The 20,539-nt window shown below is 48.5% G+C and overlaps 2 protein-coding genes across 4 annotated transcripts; both read left to right on the forward strand.

Moving 5' to 3' along the window:
- Window positions 1-6,211: 6,211 nt before the first annotated feature.
- Window positions 6,212-11,298, forward strand: FAM83C (family with sequence similarity 83 member C; the record flags this gene model as incomplete). The annotated part of the gene is made up of 4 exons (XM_081292283.1): window positions 6,212-6,733; window positions 8,871-9,038; window positions 9,229-9,353; window positions 9,864-11,298. The coding sequence occupies exons 1-4, from the start codon at window positions 6,227-6,229 to the stop codon at window positions 11,296-11,298; spliced, it is 2,235 nt and encodes a 744-aa protein (XP_081148409.1). The 5' UTR covers window positions 6,212-6,226.
- A 2,562-nt stretch (window positions 11,299-13,860) lies between these two features.
- On the forward strand, window positions 13,861-20,524 carry EIF6 (eukaryotic translation initiation factor 6). Of its 3 annotated transcripts, none has more exons than XM_081291130.1 (7): window positions 13,861-13,991; window positions 14,183-14,305; window positions 14,402-14,487; window positions 16,166-16,341; window positions 16,855-17,031; window positions 17,234-17,415; window positions 20,242-20,524. In XM_081291130.1, the coding sequence occupies exons 2-7, from the start codon at window positions 14,199-14,201 to the stop codon at window positions 20,249-20,251; spliced, it is 738 nt and encodes a 245-aa protein (XP_081147256.1). In that variant the 5' UTR covers window positions 13,861-13,991; window positions 14,183-14,198; the 3' UTR covers window positions 20,252-20,524. The 3 variants fall into 3 exon arrangements, with proteins under 3 accessions (XP_081147256.1, XP_081147255.1, XP_081147257.1); XM_081291129.1 differs by having other exon boundaries at window positions 13,877-13,999; XM_081291131.1 differs by having other exon boundaries at window positions 13,930-14,020.
- Window positions 20,525-20,539: the final 15 nt, after the last annotated feature.

Raw genomic sequence — 20,539 nt, forward strand, 5'->3', positions numbered from 1 at the left:
TCTCAAAATTTAAAAAAAAAAGGATGCTCAGTGGTTAGGCGCTCTGGGTTCAATCCCCCGTACCAAAAACAAACCAAAAAAAATCCATGTTCCCCCCTGATGGGGAGACTCCTCTAGGACAGGAGTCCCCTTGTTTCTCCTTTGCTAGCAAAGCAATACAATTTCTTTTTCCTTTTTCTAAAAAAAAAAAAAAAAAAAAAAAAGGTTTTATCAGTATTATTACTGATACAGTTGATTGGAGAACAATTTCACTAGCCAAATGAAATTGCTAAGATACTCCCACAACTAAGCATCCTGTGCACCCATGAAAGGGCAGAACTGTCCCTTGTAGGGGCAGGATCTCCTCTATAGGTTTACCCAGAAGGTGGATGGAGAATGAGATACCTTGAACTACTGCAGAACTAACCAGAGGCAGAGAAAGAGAAAGGAGAATCAAGAAAGACCTGAGTCTGGCTCCTTCCCTAAGCCACCAGACAAGTCATTCCTCTTCCTTTGGGAAGGAAGGAGCAAGTAAGGATGCAGAAGAGGAAGTGGTACTTTCTCTTCCAGAAAGTGGAGTGGGAATTCCTCCTCTTATGGAAACACTGGTGGCACAAGTCTCCTACAAGTGGCTGCCCAAATGTTTGGCATTCCAGAGGGGGTGTGAATGCCAGATATGTGCATGTGCGTGCAGAGGGAGAGAGGACCTTGCCACCTTGCCTCCTGTGAGATGGGTGAAATGAGAGATGGGATCCCAGAGGCAGTAGTGGGAGTGACCAGTTACACTCTACTGGCACAGTCCAGTGGTGACCTTCAGGGCTAGCCTGTGGAAGTCCAGGGACTATCCAGGAAGAGATCCTTGGGTTCTTCTGGTCATTGCTTCATCTGCATTCAGGCCTCCATTGAGTCCCTTCCCTTTCACAGCCTGAAAAGCTCTAGAATTCAGCATGCACTGAGCTACTGCAACTACTTTTGTTGGAGCTTGGCGCAGATCAGCACTTCTATCTCAGAACAATCTGGTGAAGGAGGTGCTCTTCATCCCATTTTATAGATTAAGCCCCTGTGACTTAGAAGTTCAGCTCTCCCATTAAGCAACACAGCCACTGCTCCAAGCACAGGCTGTGACTCTTTCCAGTGACACAACCACAGCTCCTAGGTAGGCTCAGTCCTACATCCCAGCCCTTGGGGTAACAAGATGAGATAACTCAGAATAGATGCTTTCCTGAAGACCTATGTGGCACTCAGCGAATAGTGAATCACCCATCCAGGTTGCATCTGGGAGGCTGGTAATTTGGGCCACTGTCCCCCTCAGGGTCATTTCCTAAGTTATCCTTAAATACTACTCTGGACTCTTCCCAACCTCTGTGCCATCATCTTTAGCAAGCTCTTGGGGCTCTTCAGAGTGACTTCAGTGGCTGTCCTCAAAGCACTTTTCCATGTGCCTCAGCTTCCACCTTCCTTCCAGGGGCAACCTGGCTCTCTTCCCCGAGCCTGGAAGGAACTCCCTGCTTTCCATTGTAAGCTGTTGAAACCTTCTGTCTCCGACTCCTAACCATCTGTTGCTTTGTCTCTCTAACTTTTAGGTAGCTTTTCCTTGTTTAAAGCCATCTGGGCACTCTGTGCCTCACCAGAGCTCTCTCCCTTGGCCCAGAGGTGCCACAATTCAGGCTTGTGGCAATGCTGGCATTAGAGCAACACTGGAGAGCTGTAGCCAGACTCTGCTCCCACCACCCCACATGACAGTCACCTACCCAGGTGCCACTCAGCTTAGAAGAGACAAGGTTAAAAGGCCCCCGAGAATGCCTAGCAATGCCAGGCAGGCTCCCGACACACCTCCTGGACAGGAAAATAGTTTTGTTCCTTTTAATAACAGTCATTAAGGGACCTGTCCCCCACACGCTGCAGCCAGGGGCTGGGCTTGGGTCTGTCTGTATGCCTCCTAGCACCCTAAAGCCCAGCTCCACAGCTGAGATACACTTGTTTACTTCCCATTACCCTTTATCTACACAGCCCACAGGGAGGGGCAGCTGATCCTGAAGCCCTGGGGGACTGGATTTGAGGTAGATGCTGTTATTACCAGGAGGATGGCAGGGATTCCTGGGACCCTCTTCCCTCAACTCAGTCTTCCCACCCCTGTTCCTCTCAACTGGTCTCCCTGTACACACACACACCCAGTACTGCAGGCCAGAGTTGGAGTCAAGGGTTCCCACTGCCCAAATACCCAGCACACAACAGATCTGTGCACAGACGTGTTCACAGTTACACACAATGGCATGTGACCAGATAGTTAAAGACTAAAATACAGGCATACAATGTCCCAGACAGTATGCTATGTGTACATACACACAGGTACAGTCATGCATAGGTATTTGTATATATATTTTGTTGAACCATATGGAATTGCCAATATTAATGACTTTTTACTTACAAATATGGAATGTAGTACCAACTTTGTCCTGAAGGGAATACACAGAAATACAGAGCCAAATTTGTAAATCCATTTTATTTCCTTCCTTCCTTCCTTCCTTCCTTCCTTCCTTCCTTCCTTCCTTCCTTCCTTCCTTCCTTCCTTTTCTTTTCTTTTCTTTTCTTTTCTTCTTTTCTTTTCTTTTCTCTCTTCTCTTCTCTTCTCTTCTCTTCTCTTCTCTTCTTTTCTTTTCTTTTCTTTTCTTTCGTCCGGTACTGGGAATTGAACCCAGAGGGGCTTAACCACTGAGCCACATCTCCAGCACTTTATATTTTATTTAGAGACAGGGTCTCACCGAGTTGCTTAGGCCCTCTCTAAGTTGCTGAGGCTGGCTTTGAACTTGCAATCCTCCTGCCTTCAGCCTCCTGAGCCACTGGGATTAAGGCATGAGCCACCGCACCCACCTGTACACCCTTTTCCAAGTAGTATTATTCACAATAGTCAAATGGTGGAAGCAACTCAAGTGTCCACCTGTGGGTGAATGGATATGCAAAATGGGCACATTCATACAATGGGATATTATTCAGCCCTAGAAGGACAGTTTGACATGCTACAACATGGATGAAACTTGAGGACATCATGCTAAGTGAAATAAGCCAATCGCCAAAAGACAAATTCTGCATAATTCCACCAAAATGAGGCTCCTAGAGCAGTCAAATTCATAGACACAAAATAGAATGGTGGTTTCCAGGGGTTGGGGTAGGAGGGAGAAATGAGGAGCTATTGTTTTGTGGGTATAGAGTTTTAGTTTTGAAAAAAAAATTCTGGGGCTGGGGATGTGGCTCAAGCGGTAGCGCGCTCACCTGGCATGCGTGCCGCCCGGATTTGATCCTCAGCACCACATACAAAAAACAAAGATGTTGTGTCCGCCGATAACTAAAAAATAAATATTAAAGTTCTCTCTGTCTCTCTCTCTCTCTCTCTCTCTCTCTCTCTCTCTCTCTCTCTCTCTCCCTCTCTCACTCTCTCTTAAAAAAAAAATTCTGGAGATGGATGGTTGTGGTGGCTGTACAACAGTGTGAGTGTACTTAATGCCACTGAAGTACACTTCAAAATGGTTAAAATGGAAAACTTTAGCCAGCGTGGTAATGCACACCTCAGCTCTGGAGGCTAAGGCAGGAAGATCACAAATTCAAAGCTAGCCTCAGCAATTTAGTAAGACTCTGTCTTAAAATTTTTTAAAAAGGGAGGGTAGGGATGTGGGTCGATCCTCAGTACCAAAAAAAAAGTAGATTTTTTGTTTATTTTTACCACTATTAAAAGTAATAAGGGCCAGGGTTGTAGCTCAGTGGTAGAGTGCTTGCCTAGCATGTGTGAGGCACTGGGTTTGATTTTAGCACCACATATAAATGAATAAATAAAAAATAAAGGTCCATCAACAACTTAAAATTTTTTTTAAAGTAATAAGAAAAAAAAGTAATAAGATTCAGAGCCCAAATCATATGCATACTAGGGACAAACACAATTAACTCAGCAACACACTACATGCCTGCCTCCCTCCCAGAAGTCCTTCTATTATCCAGATAAGGTGCTGGTTCTCCCCTTCCAACAAATCTGGAGATAAGGCCCTAATGAGGGCCCTGCCACTTCAGCAGCCCCCACAGCTCATCATCCTCCCACAGTCTGACTTTGTTTACCCAACTACCTGCCACTCATGCATCCTCCCCACCCCTGGGGAAAAGCCTCCTTAGGGGGTCTGGTGTTCCAATTTCTGCCCCTGAACTTGGGATAGGAAGAAAGCATTTCAGCTTCTGGCCTATGGCTTGCCTATGTCTCCCCTGAACCTCTCGCCTCTAGGCCCCATGTCCAAACTCCCCATGCAAGTTTCTGTTCTCATAAAGCAGAAAAAGCAAGTGCAGTCAGTACTGCATAGGGTGGAGCCCCGGCTTTAGGTCTCCTGCTCTCCCGCCATCCTCATCAGACTTTACCCCTCTGTGGAAAGTGACCCCTTGTGCCTGGCCCACTCCTCGCCATCTGCAGCTACCAGAGGCTGACCCCTCTCTGGAGGGAAGCCTCTAACCATCCTTCTGAGGACAAGTGTACATACCCTGGGACTCTGGCCCTTGCTGGGGAAGAGGTGCCTACCCGATTTTCTTCCCACCCTTCCTGTGTGTCCACACCCTGTGAAACAACCTTTTACACTCTAACCATTTAATACTCAACTCCAAGCCAGGTATCATGGCCCATTCCTGTAATCGCAGCCACTTGGGAGGCTGAAGCAGGAGTATAACAAGTTCAAGACCAACCTCAGAAACTTAGTGAGATCCTGTCTCAAAAGAAATAATAAAAGGGGGCTGGGGATGTGGCTCAAGCGGTAGCGCGCTCGCCTGGCATGCGTGCAGCCCGGGTTCGATCCTCAGCACCACGTACAAACAAAGATGTTGTGTCTGCCAAAAACTAAAAAATAAATATTAAAAAATTCTCTCTAAAAAAAAAAAGAAATAATAAAGGGCTGGGGTTGTGGCTCAGTGGTAGAGCGCTTGCCTAGCACGTGTGAGACCCTGGGTTCGATCCTCAGCACCACATATAAATAAATAAAGGTATTATGTCCAACTACAACTAAAAAAATAAATATTTAAAAGAAAAGAAATAATAAAAGGAGTAGGGATGCAGCTCAATTGTAGAGCACTTGCTTAGCATGTGTCAGGCCCTGGGTTCAATTTCCAGTGCTGCAAAACAAACCAACAAACGAAAACTTAATTCATCCCAGAGGAGAAGTGGAGGGCTGGATCCTGACTCCCACCAGACCAAGAGCATCCCTGGAATTGAGGGTGCTGGAAACATGGCCATCTGGAACAGCATGTCTCGGGTTGACAAACCCTGCTGCACCAGAGCACTTGTTAAGGCAACCTGTAGACCTTCTCAGGATTTCAGGCCTTCTAACTCAGAATTTCAGGGTAGGTGGAACCTGAAAGACTCCATTTAAACATTTCCTACCATTTTTGGCACAGGTGAGGCTTCTATTCCATATTCTTGGATGGATGGGCTCAGAGCCAGAGTGAGGGTGAGGCAGGGAGCTATGGGCACCACGATTATGGGAGCAAAGAGGCCTAAGTGGGGGACAGATGAGTGTTGATGTCTTTGGCTGTTCTCTGTGACACTCTGTTCAGCCCTTATCTGGGCTGTGTGTACATGTGGGCCATGGCATGCACTATCCATGGTGGTGTATTTGGGATTATGGCCAGGGTTTAAATTAGAATTGGGGCCTGGCAACATGAATGAGTTGGATCAAAATGTGTGGTCTACGGGTCAGCCTGTTGTCTATGTAATTGGTCAGTTGTGAGTGTTATTTATTGTGTATTCATGTCTTTATCTGGGTGTCTTTGAGTCATACATCCATCATAGAGTGTGTGTGTGTGTGTGTGTGTGTGTGTGTGTGTGTGTGTGTGTCCCTGAGCAAACCCAGCCTCTCTGGACCTTGACCCAACCTCCCTGTGTCCTTAGGTTAGAGCTGGAGACTTGCTAGGAGCTGGTGGGATGGCATTGCTGGGGAGGGGAGGGAGGCAGCAGCATGCACTAAGGGCCTGGCACTGCCGCTTCCTTAGGCAGGCGAGTCCCAACAGTAGGCAGACAGGTGGGGCTGACCTGACAGGTTCCAGTGGCCAGGGGCAACAGGGCGGAGCGTGGCTGTGACTTAGTATGGAAACGGGCTGGGGGGCCCCCACCACACACAGGGCAGGCAGGCAGGAGGTGGTTCTGCCAGTATCTTCTTCCTGCTGCAGCCAACCTAGGTGCAGACCATGGAGCCTGGTGCTGGGTGAGGCAGCCAGCTGGGCAGGCATGTTGGGAGGCCTAGGGCCTGGAGGGACCCAGGACATGGCGGGATACCTGCGGGGCCGGGTGGAGGAGCTGAAGCGGCCGTGGTGGCGGGAGAGCTCACCCTTGGTGCTGCAGCACAGTGAAGCAGCCCGGCTGGCAGCTGACGCTCTCCTGGAGCAGGGTGAGGCGGCCTACCTACGGGTCATCTCTGAGGAGCGGGAACTGCCTTTCCTGAGCACCCTGGACATAGACTACATGACAAGCCATGTGCGTGGGAGCCCTGAGGTCAGCGAGGCTCAGAGTCCTGAGGCCTTAGGAACTGACCGCCTCAGCATGCTTTCTGAAGTCACTTCTGGCACCTACTTCCCCATGGCTTCTGACGTAGACCCCCCAGACCTGGACCTGGGTTGGCCTGAGGTTCCACAGGCCACAGGCTTCAGCCCCACCCAGGCCGTGGTCCACTTCCAGAGCGACAAGGCCAAGAACATCAAGGATTTGCTTCGTTTCCTCTTCAGCCAGGCCCGCACGGTAAGGAACACATCTCTTCATTCATTTCACAAATGTGGAAACTGAGGCCCAAGGAGGGAAGGGACCAGTACAAGCCCATACAGCAACTAAGGAGAGGACTGGGACTACATCTCTTGACTTCTATTAGATCCCAATGTACCAGAAGGTGGACATGTGTTTTATTTCCTTTGATAGCCCTTTGGCACTCAAGAACTTTATGGATAAGCATAGAACAGGGCATGGGCCTCTGGGACTCTCACCCACCCTGAAAATACATGAGGTTGTACATATTGCAGAGAGGGGCCCTTATGGCATTTTTCTTGGGAGAGAGTCCAGGGCCTTCACCAGATTCTCAGAGAGTTTAATGATCCCCAAACTAAAAGCCCAACCTCAAAGAACATCTGAGACACTCCCTTGACTAACAGAGAAAAAGACTAAGGCCAGGGAAAAGCTGGGACTTGCCCAGGGACTTGTCAGGTTAAGGGAAAGAAAAGGGGTCTCTGACTCAGGCCCTTGTCCCCGGCTACCTCTCACCCTCCTGTGCTCTTTCCAGCTGGGCCTGAAGCAAGAGAGGGGGCACTGTGTGAGGGCCTCAGCATGCACTAGAGGGCTGGGCATTTAGCTCTGCACCAAGGAGGAACAAGAAATGGAGGCCTCTGGGCTCAGAGGAAAGACAATGGGAGAGCAGGTAGAGGCAGTCATGCCTGGTGAGTCTCCAGCCACACAGCAGCACAGCTTTACTCCGCAGACCTGGCCTCTACTCAGGAGACAGGAGAATGGACACAATGACCCCTGGAAGGATTTGAGGTGGGGATAGACTCCCGCTGCAGAGATCAGAAGCCAGGATGCCAGGATCCACCAGTACCTCCACAGCCCAACTGGCAAGCCTGTCTGTGCCCCAGGCACGGGAGGGCCAGGCCTGATTGACATCAGGAATGGGGTTATTAGTGAGGTTGTTGTCATCACTATCCCCCTTTGATCTTTCCTGCCTGTCCTTGTTCCCTACTTCTGGCCAGGTCTGTGATGTAGACTAGGGCAACCCCAGTGCTTTTCCTATTCACTCCCATTTACACCCTTCCACCCTGGGCTAGAAGCCAGGTTCCTGCACTGGGCTGTCACTATCTCCCAGAGTGACCTTGGGAAGTACTTCCTTTTCCCAAGGACTAACGTCCTCATTTGTTAAGAAGGCAGCAGGAAAGGCACATTTATTGAGCTTCTGTTGTGTGTCCATCATTTTCATATTTAATTCCCCATAACTCAGAATGCAGCTATCATTATCTCCCTTTAGCAGACGAGGCAGCTGAGGCTTTTGGAGGTGAAGTGATTCACCCAAGGCCCTATCTATCTCTAGGAAGTGGCAGAGTCCAGGTTTTTTTCCAGTTCTTCTGGCTCCAGACTCATAATACTGGGATCTTGACTTCCTGCCTCTCAGCTAGCCTTGTACCTACTGTCTCTCAGCCCTGCCCAGGAAAGGAAAATCTCACAGTAAATACATGCAAAGGGAAGAAGGCACCGGAGACTTGGGAGTACCAGCGAGGTTTCAGGGCTTCTCGAGGTAGCCCTTTATATGGGAGAGGGGCACAAGCCCCAGCCCTCAACTAGGCAGAAACTCCATTCCACTTGGCATGAGTGGATGTAAGGGAAACTGTGAATATAAGGTGTTACATAAGACATATGTAGCTTCACAGAGAAACTGAGGCAGGTTTAGCAAAGGGCTTTGAGGAGCCCAGCAACTGGCTTATAGCTCTTAAGAGGGGAGCCTTAGCCTTCCAGCCCCTGAGCCAGAGACAGGGCTGGAGTTAGTAGGAAGAGTATGAGGAACTAGGCTGGGAATCAGGATTTGGGATCTGTTTCTGATTCCTCAACACAGAGTGGGACTTTGGATTAATATAGTTGATCCACAAGCACCTTTGAGTATCTGGTGACAGATAAACACAAAGACCTTCATATAGCCAAGGTTCAAGTCAGTCAAATCTCCCTGTTGCCAAGTTAAAAACTCCATGTTAGGGATTGCTGAAAGCCCTTCCTATTCAGATATTCTCACAGGCTCTGGTGGCCTCTGAGTTTCCATACCATTATTCCTTCTTGGAACAGGGCTGGACTGGATAGGATGCAGGCAGTGCTCTGGGCAAGGCTGAGCTTCCCTTTCTTCTCCTAGGTGATAGCTGTGGTGATGGACATATTCACTGACATGGAGCTTCTGTGTGACCTCATGGAGGTTTCCAGCCGGCGTGGTGTCCCTGTTTACCTGCTCCTGGCCCAGGAGCACCTGAGGCACTTCCTGGAGATGTGCTATAAAATGGACCTCAATGGGGGGCATCTGCCGGTCAGTGTAAGCCAAGAATTGCAGTCAGGGAGGTGGTGGGGAGTCAGGAGGGTAGAAGATCCAGTGGGTGATCAATGATCACAAGGGGAATCAATGGAAGTGGGGAACTGGGTTACCATAGCTGTTACCTTGGGACATAGATATGGCTTGAGTCCCACTCTCTTAAGGTCACCCTCTACCCTTGGTCCAGAAAATGCGTGTGCGGAGCACGTGTGGGGACACATACTGCAGCAAGGCAGGCCGCCGCTTCACAGGACAGGCCCTGGAGAAATTTGTCATCATCGACTGTGAGCAGGTGGTGGTGGGCAGCTACAGGTGAGCAAGTCAAGTGGGGAGGGGCCTGAAGCTTCGCCGTGGGCTGGAGAGGGCACCTCAGATGACCACTTTGAACTTCCATCCATCCATGCATACACCCGTCTATCCCTTCAGACTCATACTGAGCACCTGCTGTGTGCTAAGCACCCTGCAGGACTCAGGCCTGTGTGGGAGAGGTAGCCATGGAGGAGTCTCCCCTAAGGGAAGGATTACTTTAATGCCCTTGTAATAGAAAACAACTACTGCACAAGGGAGAGATTTCAAGGAAAACTTCCCCTGATCCATTTTATATATGGGGAAGTTGAGGCCCTGGGGTGGACAGCCATGTGCCCAAGTCTTCCAGCCAGGGCTGAGATGAGCACAAATCTGGAGTCACAGCTCTGCCCCTTCACTATGAGCCCTCATGAGGATGGAGTCTTGGTCCCTTGCAAGGCATGCTCCCCTGATTATGACTCCTGCCAAGTTCTGGGCCCTGTACTTTGACAACTGACTTTGACCCTCTGTTCCCAGCTTTACCTGGCTCTGCAGCCAGGCCCATACCAGCATGGTGCTGCAGCTGAGGGGCCGCATCGTGGAAGACTTTGATAGGGAGTTCCGCTGTCTGTACGCTGAGTCACGGCCTGTGGAGGGCTTCTGTGGTGGTGAGGATCCACTGTCTCCCCGGGCGCCACGTCCTCCCCCAGTGACCTTGGCCTTTGGGCCTGGTATCCCAAGCCCCACCTGCTCCTCACCCACCAGCACCAGTCTCAGCAGTATCAAGCACTCACCTCTCATGGGCCGTTCTTCCTACCTCGCTCTACCGGGAGGCGGTGGCTGCAGTGACACAGGCATGGGGTCTTCCTCCCCAAGTCTTGCCCACCACGAAGCCAATGGCCAGCCTTCTCTGCATCGCCAGCTGTCAGACCCTAACCATGGCTGCCTTCCAGGGTCCTACAGGGTCAACCTGGGCAAGCTGGGGGCGGCCCCATGGTCCCAGTCTTCCCCTGCCCTCAACCACAGTAGCAATGGTCCCTTGACCCCAACAGTGGGGTCACCTCTGCTCCCCTGCCCCCGCCCCCTCCTACACTTCTCCCGAGGGGTCCGAGCTCTGTCCCGGCTCCCAGAGAATGGGTTCCCAGGATGCCTAGAACCCAACCCTCCACGAGGTCGCTGGGTACCTGGGATAGCCCTGGAGACAGTGGAGGAGAAGAAGCCATCATTGAGTCAGAGCCATGGCCAGCTGGACCTCCTTGTCCCCTTCCCTAAAGCCCGAGAAGCAGGAGGCCCCGACTCTGGGGTTACACCAAACTCAGCCACCCTTCGGCCAGGAGAACAGGCCCCAGAGGATAGGAGGTTATCCCTCAGTCAGAGATATAGCCAGTTGGATCTCCTGCCCCAGACCCAGAGTCCTGAGGGGGCTCCTGATTCGAGCTCCCTCAGACCTAGTGCCCCAGAGGACAGGAAGCTATCCCTAAACCATAGCTGTGGTCAACTGGACCTCCTGGTACAGTACCCCAAGGCCCAGGACTCCAGAGTGCCCCCTGAAACCAACTCCTTGGCCAGGCCTGGCAAACAGGGTTCAGATGAGCGACGGCAGACCCTGGGCCACAGTCAGCTGGACCTTATCACCAAGTTTGGCCCATTCCGAAGTGAGGGGCCTGGGCCCAATGTCCTCCCAGGACCAAGCCCTTCTTGCGTGGCTGGAGTGGGCTCTAGGGATGAGAAGCGGCTGACTCTGGGCCACAGCAATCTGGACCTTATCACCAAATATCATCAACTGCAGGGTGCCAGGCAGGGACCTGAGCCTGGCCTCCCTGGGGGCCCAGTAGGTGGCCATCATAATAGTAGTAGTAATGACCTGTTTGGGGAAGAGAAACGGCTAACACTGGGCCACAGCAAATTGGATCTCATCACCAAGTATAACAAGTCCAAGTTCAAGCTGCTTCGCAGTCGCTTTGAATCCTAGTCCTGTTCCTGGCAGGGACAGATCCTTCTTCTATCCACTGAGCCTTGACTTGCTCAGATCCCAAACCCTGGGGTGGAAGAGCAAAGCCAGAGCTTATGGGGAGGGTAGGCCTGGGTCAGAAACTCCCGGGGTTCAAGATTCTTGTGTGTACTTGTATGTGAAAGTGCATGCTCGTGGACGCTTGTGCACGCGCACACAAAACACACACACACACACACACACACACACACACATATACAAAGGGTTGCCTACTATATGCTAGAGTCCTGGGCACGTTGTATCAGTGATTCTTCTTATCCTTCCACCTCACAACATCCTACAAGATGGACCTCTTGTTGTTAAATAGTTATTAATAGGTATTATTCCCCCTTTTTACAAATGTGGGAGCAGAGGGCCAGATTTTGGAAGATTTATTTGTGGTCAGGTCCAGGTAAATGGCAGAATATGGCCCTCTGCCAGATCTTATCCTCTCGGTCTAAAGCTTCTGTTTTCTTCTCAGACATGACATTCAATTCACATGTCTCCATGCGCACAAAATATAAACACTAAGAGTTGCCTCAAATGTCCATATAAGGGCTGGGGATGTGGCCCAAGCGGTAGCGCGCTCGCTGGGCATGCGCGGGGCGCTGGGTTTGATCCTCAGCACCATATAAAAATAAAGATGTTGTGCCCACCGAAAACTAAAATATAAATATTAAAAATTTTTTTTTCTCTCTCTCTCTCTTTAAAAAAAATGTCCAGGATGAGAAGCAGGAGGCCCCGACTCTGGGGTTACACCAAACTCAGCCACCCTTCGGCCAGGAGAACAGGCCCCAGAGGATAGGAGGTTATCCCTCAGTCAGAGATATAGCCAGTTGGATCTCCTGCCCCAGACCCAGAGTCCTGAGGGACTGACTGGATACACACCCACAAGTTGCACACCCATAGATGCATAAAGTAAGTACACATAGGTCCATGTGATAAACCCACTCAGAACTTTAGAGATACTCAATAAATGTCATCTGCTAAATGAATGGCTACACAAAAATATACACATTCAGCACACACTGTAGAACTCCTCAAGATCCAAAACTATAAATATGCACACAACCCAAAACACAGACACACACACACCCCAACTTGTATCTGCTTGCACCTAAGCTATATTCCCAGCCCTGTGCTGGGCATGGCATAGGGCTAACAGATAAATCAGACTCAGACCCTAGGGGATAAGAATTACTTGCAGAAGCCACTGGAGAACAAGACAGGGATGAACTGAACAAAAGATTAATTAGCAACAGAGAGCAAAAGGACATAGAGTCAGAGAAGTTTCTTGGAGCAGGTAGCCTTTAAGCCAGTCCTTGAAGTATGGGGAGGTTTGGGACAGAAAAGAGGAATTCTTGGTAGAGCGAGCCAAGTGAAGAGAGGTCCAAGAAAGGACTGAGTGAGTGGGTCTGAGGTGAAATGGAGAGGACAAATAGAGCATGTGGATACCCAGACACATACACATGCCATCTTGCTGAGTGTCTCTTGAAGTACTGATTGACAGGTTGTAGGCCTTTTTCCTGAGCTCACTACTTTCCTGGGACAGTATATATGATACAAATCAATAAAGACTGATATGGCTAGACCCAGCAGCAGCCTGGTGTATGTATCCTGAGGAATGTCAAGCTATAGAATTGCAGGTTGGGGATGGGAAAGGGCACCATTCAGGAGGATTATGGGGTTGGCTCTGGAGGAAACCAGATGGACCTGTGAAGGCTTGAGGTGAGGGGTTCCAAGCACCTTCTGCCTGCAGTGTAACTTTCTAAGAAATTCTGAGACTTTTCTAGATTCTACAATATGTGAGCCAAGTTCATTTTGTCTATGAGAATAGGGCCCTTATCTGACCACTATCCCAGGAATAGGTGGTGGCGAGAGTGAGGGACAGAGGACCTGTGAGAGACACTTTGCTGAAGACAGCTCCCACATGAATTGCCCACCCTGGACCTCTTCCCCTCTGACCTCTGCCTAAGACCTAGCTTCTTCCATCCTCCCTTCTCTCCAATACCTCCTTCAGCCTGTTTTCTTTGCTTCTCTGGCCACGCCTCCTTCTCCAGACTATATTGGTCTCGATTTTCCCCACTGGATACCCTCTCTCGGGTGATTTCATCTACTCCAGGCTTCAGCCCCAAACCTCATTCATCAGTCTTTCACTCTCGCCTAAGCTCCGAATCTGGATTTTCGTCCGTATGGCCGAGGTAGATTCATCACCTTTCTCAAACCTGCCCTTCCTCCTTCGGCTTCATTTCAGCAAATACCTCCATCATCAACCTATCTTCTAGGGTTGGGGATGTAGCTCAGTAATAAAGCTCTTGCCCAGCACGTGTCAGGAGCTGGGTTCAATTCTTAGTACTGCATACAAACAAAAAAATAGGAGCATCTCTGGCTCCTCCTGTCCTTCAAGCCACACAAGCGACCTGCAGCAGGTTTTGATCGACGGTACTTCCTATAAAGCTTCAGAATGAACCAACAAGTAGGCGTGCTGGGGGCGGAGCCGCGGTCAGGTTGGGTCTTTTGCAACCATAGAGCCCGCCCAGAGGGTGGAGCTAGAGTGGCCGCATGCGTGGCGGGGGAGCGCGTGTCTCTCCCGGAAATCTGCCCGAGCCGAGGCGGAAACGGAGAGAAGGAGTTGTCGTGTGAAGGAGTTTTCTTGTGGAGGTTGCCGTCGCTTGGTGAGCTGGTGTGAAGGGTAGCCGTAAGGGTCAGCTCCGGGCCCCGAGTCGGGAGAAGTTGGGGCTGGAGACCCTGGCGTGACCCACTGGGCGGGACCCGAGGTTGAGAGGGGGCCCAGAGGGGGCGGGGTCGCGGCTGGGAGTGCCGGAGGCCGGGAGATTTGCCGGCTCTGAACTCTCCGGTTATGTAGCCCCCAGGCCTCCCTCATGGCGGTCCGAGCGTCCTTCGAGAACAACTGTGAGATCGGTTGCTTTGCCAAACTTACCAACACCTACTGCCTGGTGGCCATCGGAGGATCAGAGAACTTCTACAGGTGTGGCGGGAGCCCGGGGCCGATGGCGGCGGCAAGGGGGGGATACCGGGAGTTCCAGGCCCCCGGCCCGTGACCACCAAGTCCATGTCCCTACAGTGTGTTCGAGGGCGAGCTCGCCGATACCATCCCCGTGGTGCACGCGTCCATCGCCGGCTGCCGCATCATCGGGCGCATGTGTGTGGGTAAGGCAGGTGGAGGACGCCGAGGGAGAGAGTAGAGCCTCCAAACACGATTAATCACTAATCATATCCCTCAGGAGGACCTGGAATGACCTAGGAATTTTCAGGCTTCGTTCATTATCTGCATATACTATGTAATCTCCCAGCCTGAGTGGGACCTAGTCTGAGTGTCACCAGATCAAGGACAACCTGTGGCAAAGCCTTATCAAGAATAGTCATATAACAAATAGCAGTAAGTGCTTTCACTCGTATTCACACTCCATCTTCACAACGACACTGGGAAGTAGCAGTTACTGTCCTATTTGATGATGAAACTGAGGCTCAGAGAACCTATGTTACTCACCAAGTTCCACACCTAGGGTGGAGGAGGATTTAAATCTCATCTTTTCTCCACCAATTACTATGGGAACTTTGTTTTCTCTTTCTGAGCATCCATTTCTGCCTCTGTAAAATGACTGGATCATCCTGTTCAGCTACATTTAAATCTTTATTTTCCTTTACCACATCTCTGAATGGGATTCCTTAATCTCTCAGCACTGTTGATTGTTGACTCTGTCCATCAGTCCTTTTTTTTTTTTTTTAAAGCGGGCTCTGTATCCCATTACTACCACCTCTTATGTTTTAGTTCTGCACATGTGGGTCATACACTAGTCTATTCCTTGTATTTCTTTTCTTGTATTTTAATTTTTTAAAAATCTAAGTGCTTTCTGATTCAGTTAAAATACTCTGATCTCAAAATAATAAAACACTGATTTCTAATTATGGCAGTAGAACTTGAAGCAAATTTTGACATAAGGAGAGAATTTAGCCCAGTCTTTGGTATTTTAATGAGAGTAACTTATTAAACTTTAGAATTTTGAAGTTTAGAGTTGTGGCCTTTCAGGGATAGGGAGAGGTTTAGCCATAGTTGTCACAGTGTAATTAAATTTTGTTAATTCTTCTTGTCCTATAATTACTTTTAGGATGTATTCCTCCATGTATTCTAATGACTGGTTATTTGATCAGTTTTTGGCTTGATCTATTAGGAATAGTGTTGTATGTAAATATTAAAATGTACATATTTCTATTGGGTATATACTACCTAAGAGTAGAATGGCAGAGTTACAGACTATGATTATTCAGCTTAGTAGGTGATGCCAGATAAATTTATGAAGCGGTTAACCAGTATATACTCTTGTCAGAGGATGTGAGTATTTGAGTTGAAATTCCACACATATTTGACAACTCTTGGTACTGATGGTGTTTTACATTTCTTAGCTATTCTGATAGGTGTGTAGTGTTAGCTGAATTTTTCTCCCCCTGGTGCTGCAGATCAAACCTAGAGGCACACTCATGCTAGGTGAGAGCTCCACCACTGAATTACATCTCTGGGCCAGCAAAATGAACAACTCATGCCCAAGGCCTTTCCTACTAGTCCTCCTTCCCCTACTAGATGATGATGATGAAGTGGGCAGGGTTTGTTGGGATAGATTTCTGGGCCATCTTGGGACTGCCCAGGGGACCATTGATCCCCTTGAGTGACATAGAGATTATTGGGTTGGAGGCTGGAGTCTGAGACTCCAATCATCCTTGGAAAGCTAATCAGACTGGGCTTGGTTGTATCCTGAGCCCTCAGGGTACAAGAAACATCTCCTATATTCATGGTTCTTCTTTGCCCTACCCTTCATTTGGGGTCTTCCAGGGAACAGGCATGGGCTCCTGGTGCCCAACAACACTACTGATCAGGAGCTGCAACACATTCGCAACTGCCTCCCAGACTCAGTGCAGATCCGTCGGGTAGAGGAGCGGCTCTCAGCTCTGGGCAATGTTACTACCTGCAATGACTATGTAGCCTTGGTCCACCCAGACCTGGATAGGGTAAGTCAGCCCAGCTTGGCCCAAGAATCACAGAACCAGCCTTCTTTGGTTAGGCACTGTTCTTGTCCCACAGGTTAGAGGTATCATAAATGATATCTCCTTATATCTGGGCTCTCAAATTTTAGGCACTCAGGAATAGTGACACAGCTCATACATGGTGTGCTCAATGTCAGAAGCTTTGGAAGGCATTAATCCTTCAGGATCACAAAGATTGGCCCATTGATTTATCCTGAATCAAGATAAATGCTTGACAATTGAAATTGAGTGTGGTTTAGAGGAAAAAAGGTGATATGGAGACTGGCCTTTAGCAGTTCAGGGCATGCATGGGTATTAAGTGCTCGGCAGCTGGCCTAGACTCTGCTGTAAGCTCTACTTTCTCTTTTCTCTGAGTGAGGCTTCCAAAGCAGAGAAATGAGGGAGTCAGAGCTGAACCTGGAATAGTTCTGGCTTGGAGAACCCCTGGTTCTTGAGCCTTAAGTTCTGGGCCCTAATCACAGTACCTTTGGCTAATAGGAAACAGAAGAAATCTTGGCTGATGTGCTCAAGGTGGAAGTCTTCAGACAGACAGTGGCTGACCAGGTGCTAGTAGGAAGCTACTGTGTCTTTAGCAATCAGGGAGGGCTGGTGCATCCCAAGACTTCAATTGAAGACCAGGATGAGCTGTCTTCTCTTCTTCAGGTCCCCCTTGTGGTAAGGATTCCTGCTCTCTGACCTCTGTCTCCTGCTGAGGCAGATCCCTCCCAGTGTTTGGGAATCTGAGTCATTACCTGCACTAGTTTGAAATTGGGACTGTGGCCTAGGGGAGTGTGGTTTTGTGGGATTGTCCTCAATAGGGAAGGGAGAGGCTTTGACTGTTGATACCATGACTTAAACCAAGCCCATCCCACGGCAGGCAGGCACCGTGAACCGCGGCAGTGAGGTGATAGCTGCTGGGATGGTGGTAAACGACTGGTGTGCCTTCTGTGGCCTGGATACAACCAGCACGGAGCTGTCGGTAGTGGAGAGTGTTTTCAAACTGAATGAAGCCCAGCCTAGCACCATCGCCACTAGCATGCGGGATTCCCTCATTGACAGGTATTTGGGGCCAGGGGAGGAGCATACTTTGCCTTTTGAGGGAAGGGGAAGAAAGATGCCAGTTAGAGTGGGAGCCCTATTGTGTTTGTACTAGTAGGTTCTCCTCAAGTGAGACTGTGTCTACGTGCTGCTTTGTAGTCACAGAATATGGAATACAGCCAGTAAACATTTCTTGAGCGTCCACTAATCCTCATCTTTGAAGACTGAGCTCTGTAGGCAGACCTGTGGTCCTTCTTATTTGCTTACTGACCATTTTTTTTTGTTGTTGTTGTTTGTTTGTTTTGTTTTGTTGTTGTTTTTGGTACCAGGGATTGAATTCGGGGGCACTTAACCACTGGTATTTTAATTCTTAGAGACAGGGTCTCTCTGAGTTGCTTAGGACTTCCCTAAATTGCTGAGGCTGGCTTTGAACTTATGATCTTTCTGTTTCAGCCTCCCAAGCCACTGGGATTACAGAGGGGTGCCACTGCACCCAGCTCACGGTTGTGTTTTGTTTGCAGTTTGTATTTGCCCATGTGTCAGTATCTTAGCCAGTAGCCCAAGATCTGAAATAGAAAAGAGCTTTTGGCTAGGGAAGGTGGGAAAGCTACTCTTAATTACTGAAGAGACCCCAGATACCTGATACCTGAGGCACTGGTTGGAGCTGAATAGTGCATCAAAATTCCAATCTGGACTTCTGTGGGTTAAAAAACAAAACAAAACTGGGAGCCCTAACTCTGGAGATAGAAAACTTAATTAAATTGTTTGGGGTCTCTATTTAGGATAGAAACACCAAAAGAGAGCAAATGTCAAATAACTGAACAACTATTTTCCATGGGTAAAACTTCCCTTCATTCTTCTTCCTTAATTGGTTTGCCTGATGTTCGTTGATCCCTAAGGAACAGACTCCATAGGGGATAGTTAGGCAACTGAGTTCTACATTCTGCCTCTGAGGGGCTTACAATATAGCAGGGGGGGAAAAAGATACAGTGACCACAGATAACTTTTTTCTCCTGTCTTCAGAGGAGAAATAAAAAATACTGTAATTGTCCTCAGAAGTTGACTTGGGTATCTCTGATGAGAAGCCTTTCATATGGCAGTTTCATAAAGGACAGGTTATTTATTCTGGTTTCAAGGAATGAGTAGGTATTTGTTCAGGGATGAGTAAGGAAAACCCTCAGACATAGAGATGAGAAATTATGGAGAGAGAATATGAAGGAGAGAGTATTCTCAGAGAACTGAGAACTTTGAACACCCACATGACCATGTCAGGAAATTTTGTCAGCCTGCAATTTTGAGCTTTTGTGTGCTGAAGTAGGGCCTTGTTTTGGTCTGTTTTTTTTTTTTTTTTTAGTTGTAGTTGGACACATACCTTTATTTTATTTATTTATTTTTATGTGGTGCTGAGGATCGAACCCAGGGCCTCACAAGTGCTAGGAGAGCACTCTACCACTGAGCCACAACCCCAGCCCTTTGGTCTGTTTTTTAAATAAGCTACCCTTGGATAATTTTGATGGGATCACTTTGGGAACCATACTAATTTTGCTGTTAGTACAGGTGAACAACTGAAAGTTTGTTTTGTTTTGTTTTTCTCTGTGGTGCTGAGGATCAAACCCAGGACCCTCTTGTGTGCTAGGCAAACATTCTACCACTGAGATATATCCACAGTCTGCAACAACTTTTTATATGCCAGACAATAGTGATGTGATAATGAGTAAAATAGATCCCCTCTTGTAAGGAAGGCAGTACTTATACAATTAATCATTTATTTGAAGAACAAAAATGCTTTTAGCAACCTGAGAACAGAAAAGGAATTTCTATAACATGATAATTGATAGCATAACATGATAATTGATACCTACCAAAAAAAAAAAAATAGCAAATGTTGCATTTAACAGTAAAATTTTAGAAGCTGCCATTAAAGCCATGTAGAATTGCTACACTAGTCAGTGTTTTTCTGGTAGTTCTTGCCTATGCAGTTAGATAATGTAAAGATGATGGGTATTGGAGCCCGGTGCAGTGGTGCACGCCTGTAATCCCAGTGGCTCAGGAGGCTGAGACAGGAGGATCATGAGTTCAAAGCCATCCTCAGAAACTTAGTGAGGCACTAAGCAACTCAGTGAGACCCTGTCTAAATAAAATACAAAATAGGGCTGGGGATGTGGCTTAGTGGCGGGATGCCCTGAGTTTGATCCCCAGTAACACCCCCCCCCCCAAAAAAAAAAATGGGTATTGGAGAGCAAGGTAGATCACTCACTTGTCTTTGGTTTTGGGACACATTTTGTTTGAGGTGCCCATTAGACCTCATGATGAAGATGCCAGGTAGGCAATTAGAAATACATACTTCAGTTTTAAAATCCTATAATGATTATCACTTTCAGTAAGAGTGTTTTCACCCCAGTCCTTACAGAGCAGAACTATTTTCCAGCGTAGTATTTGTGACTTTTTGTATTTACTTAGTGCTGATAAGGCAGAATTCTGGGAAAGGAGGCCAAAAGTTCTGGTCCCAGACCTACCACTGGGGACTTGTGATCTGGCATGTATTTTCCTCTAAACTGAGCCCCCTTGCTTCCTTCTCTAATATTCTGAGACTGCCTTATGATCAATAGCTAAATAAATTGTTGAGCAAATTGGCCCACTTGAATTGGGAAAGAGTTACTTTTAGTCTTTAAGCACTGAGAGTTCTAAACTAGATTGTGACATGGGATGCAGTTGCAACTTGGATGATGGACCAGGTCATTCTCTGAAAGTGGCTCTTCAAGACTGAGATCGATTGAAAGTCCAGGAGTGGGGGTGAGGTGTGCCCTGTGAAAAGTCTATTGACAGTGTTCCTTCTTCTCTTTACAGCCTCACCTGAGTCATCCTCCATGCTGTTCCATGGGCTTCGGCCTCTGGACTTTGGCTCCCTCTCACACCTCACCTAGTCTGTACTGGATGCTGGCAAGGTGTGGCAGGGAGCTCACCGAAACCGAGTGGATGGGCACCCAGCTCCCTCACTTGTGCCATCTCCTGAATCTGTTGTTACTCTAAAAACCTGCAATGTCATGCTGATTGTTAATGCTGGTTGGCTCCTGGATGAGGGTTCTGCTGTCCTGTGCCACCCCATTAAAGGGCAGCTGCCTCTCTGGTCCTTCTTGTGTGTGTA

This window comes from Spermophilus citellus (assembly GCF_964194105.1).
Source record: "Spermophilus citellus genome assembly, chromosome: 4".
NCBI classification, from domain to species: domain Eukaryota; kingdom Metazoa; phylum Chordata; class Mammalia; order Rodentia; family Sciuridae; genus Spermophilus; species Spermophilus citellus.

What these genes read in the sequence shown, in the direction of transcription:
- EIF6 (XM_081291130.1), top strand. Translation starts at nt 14,199, where the DNA reads ATGGCGGTCCGAGCGTCCTTCGAGAACAACTGTGAGATCGGTTGCTTT. An exon ending in GGATCAGAGAACTTCTACAG is followed by an intron (nt 14,306 to 14,401) that starts GTGTGGCGGGAG and finishes ATGTCCCTACAG; the next exon opens with TGTGTTCGAGGGCGAGCTCG. An exon ending in CATCGGGCGCATGTGTGTGG is followed by an intron (nt 14,488 to 16,165) that starts GTAAGGCAGGTG and finishes GGGGTCTTCCAG; the next exon opens with GGAACAGGCATGGGCTCCTG.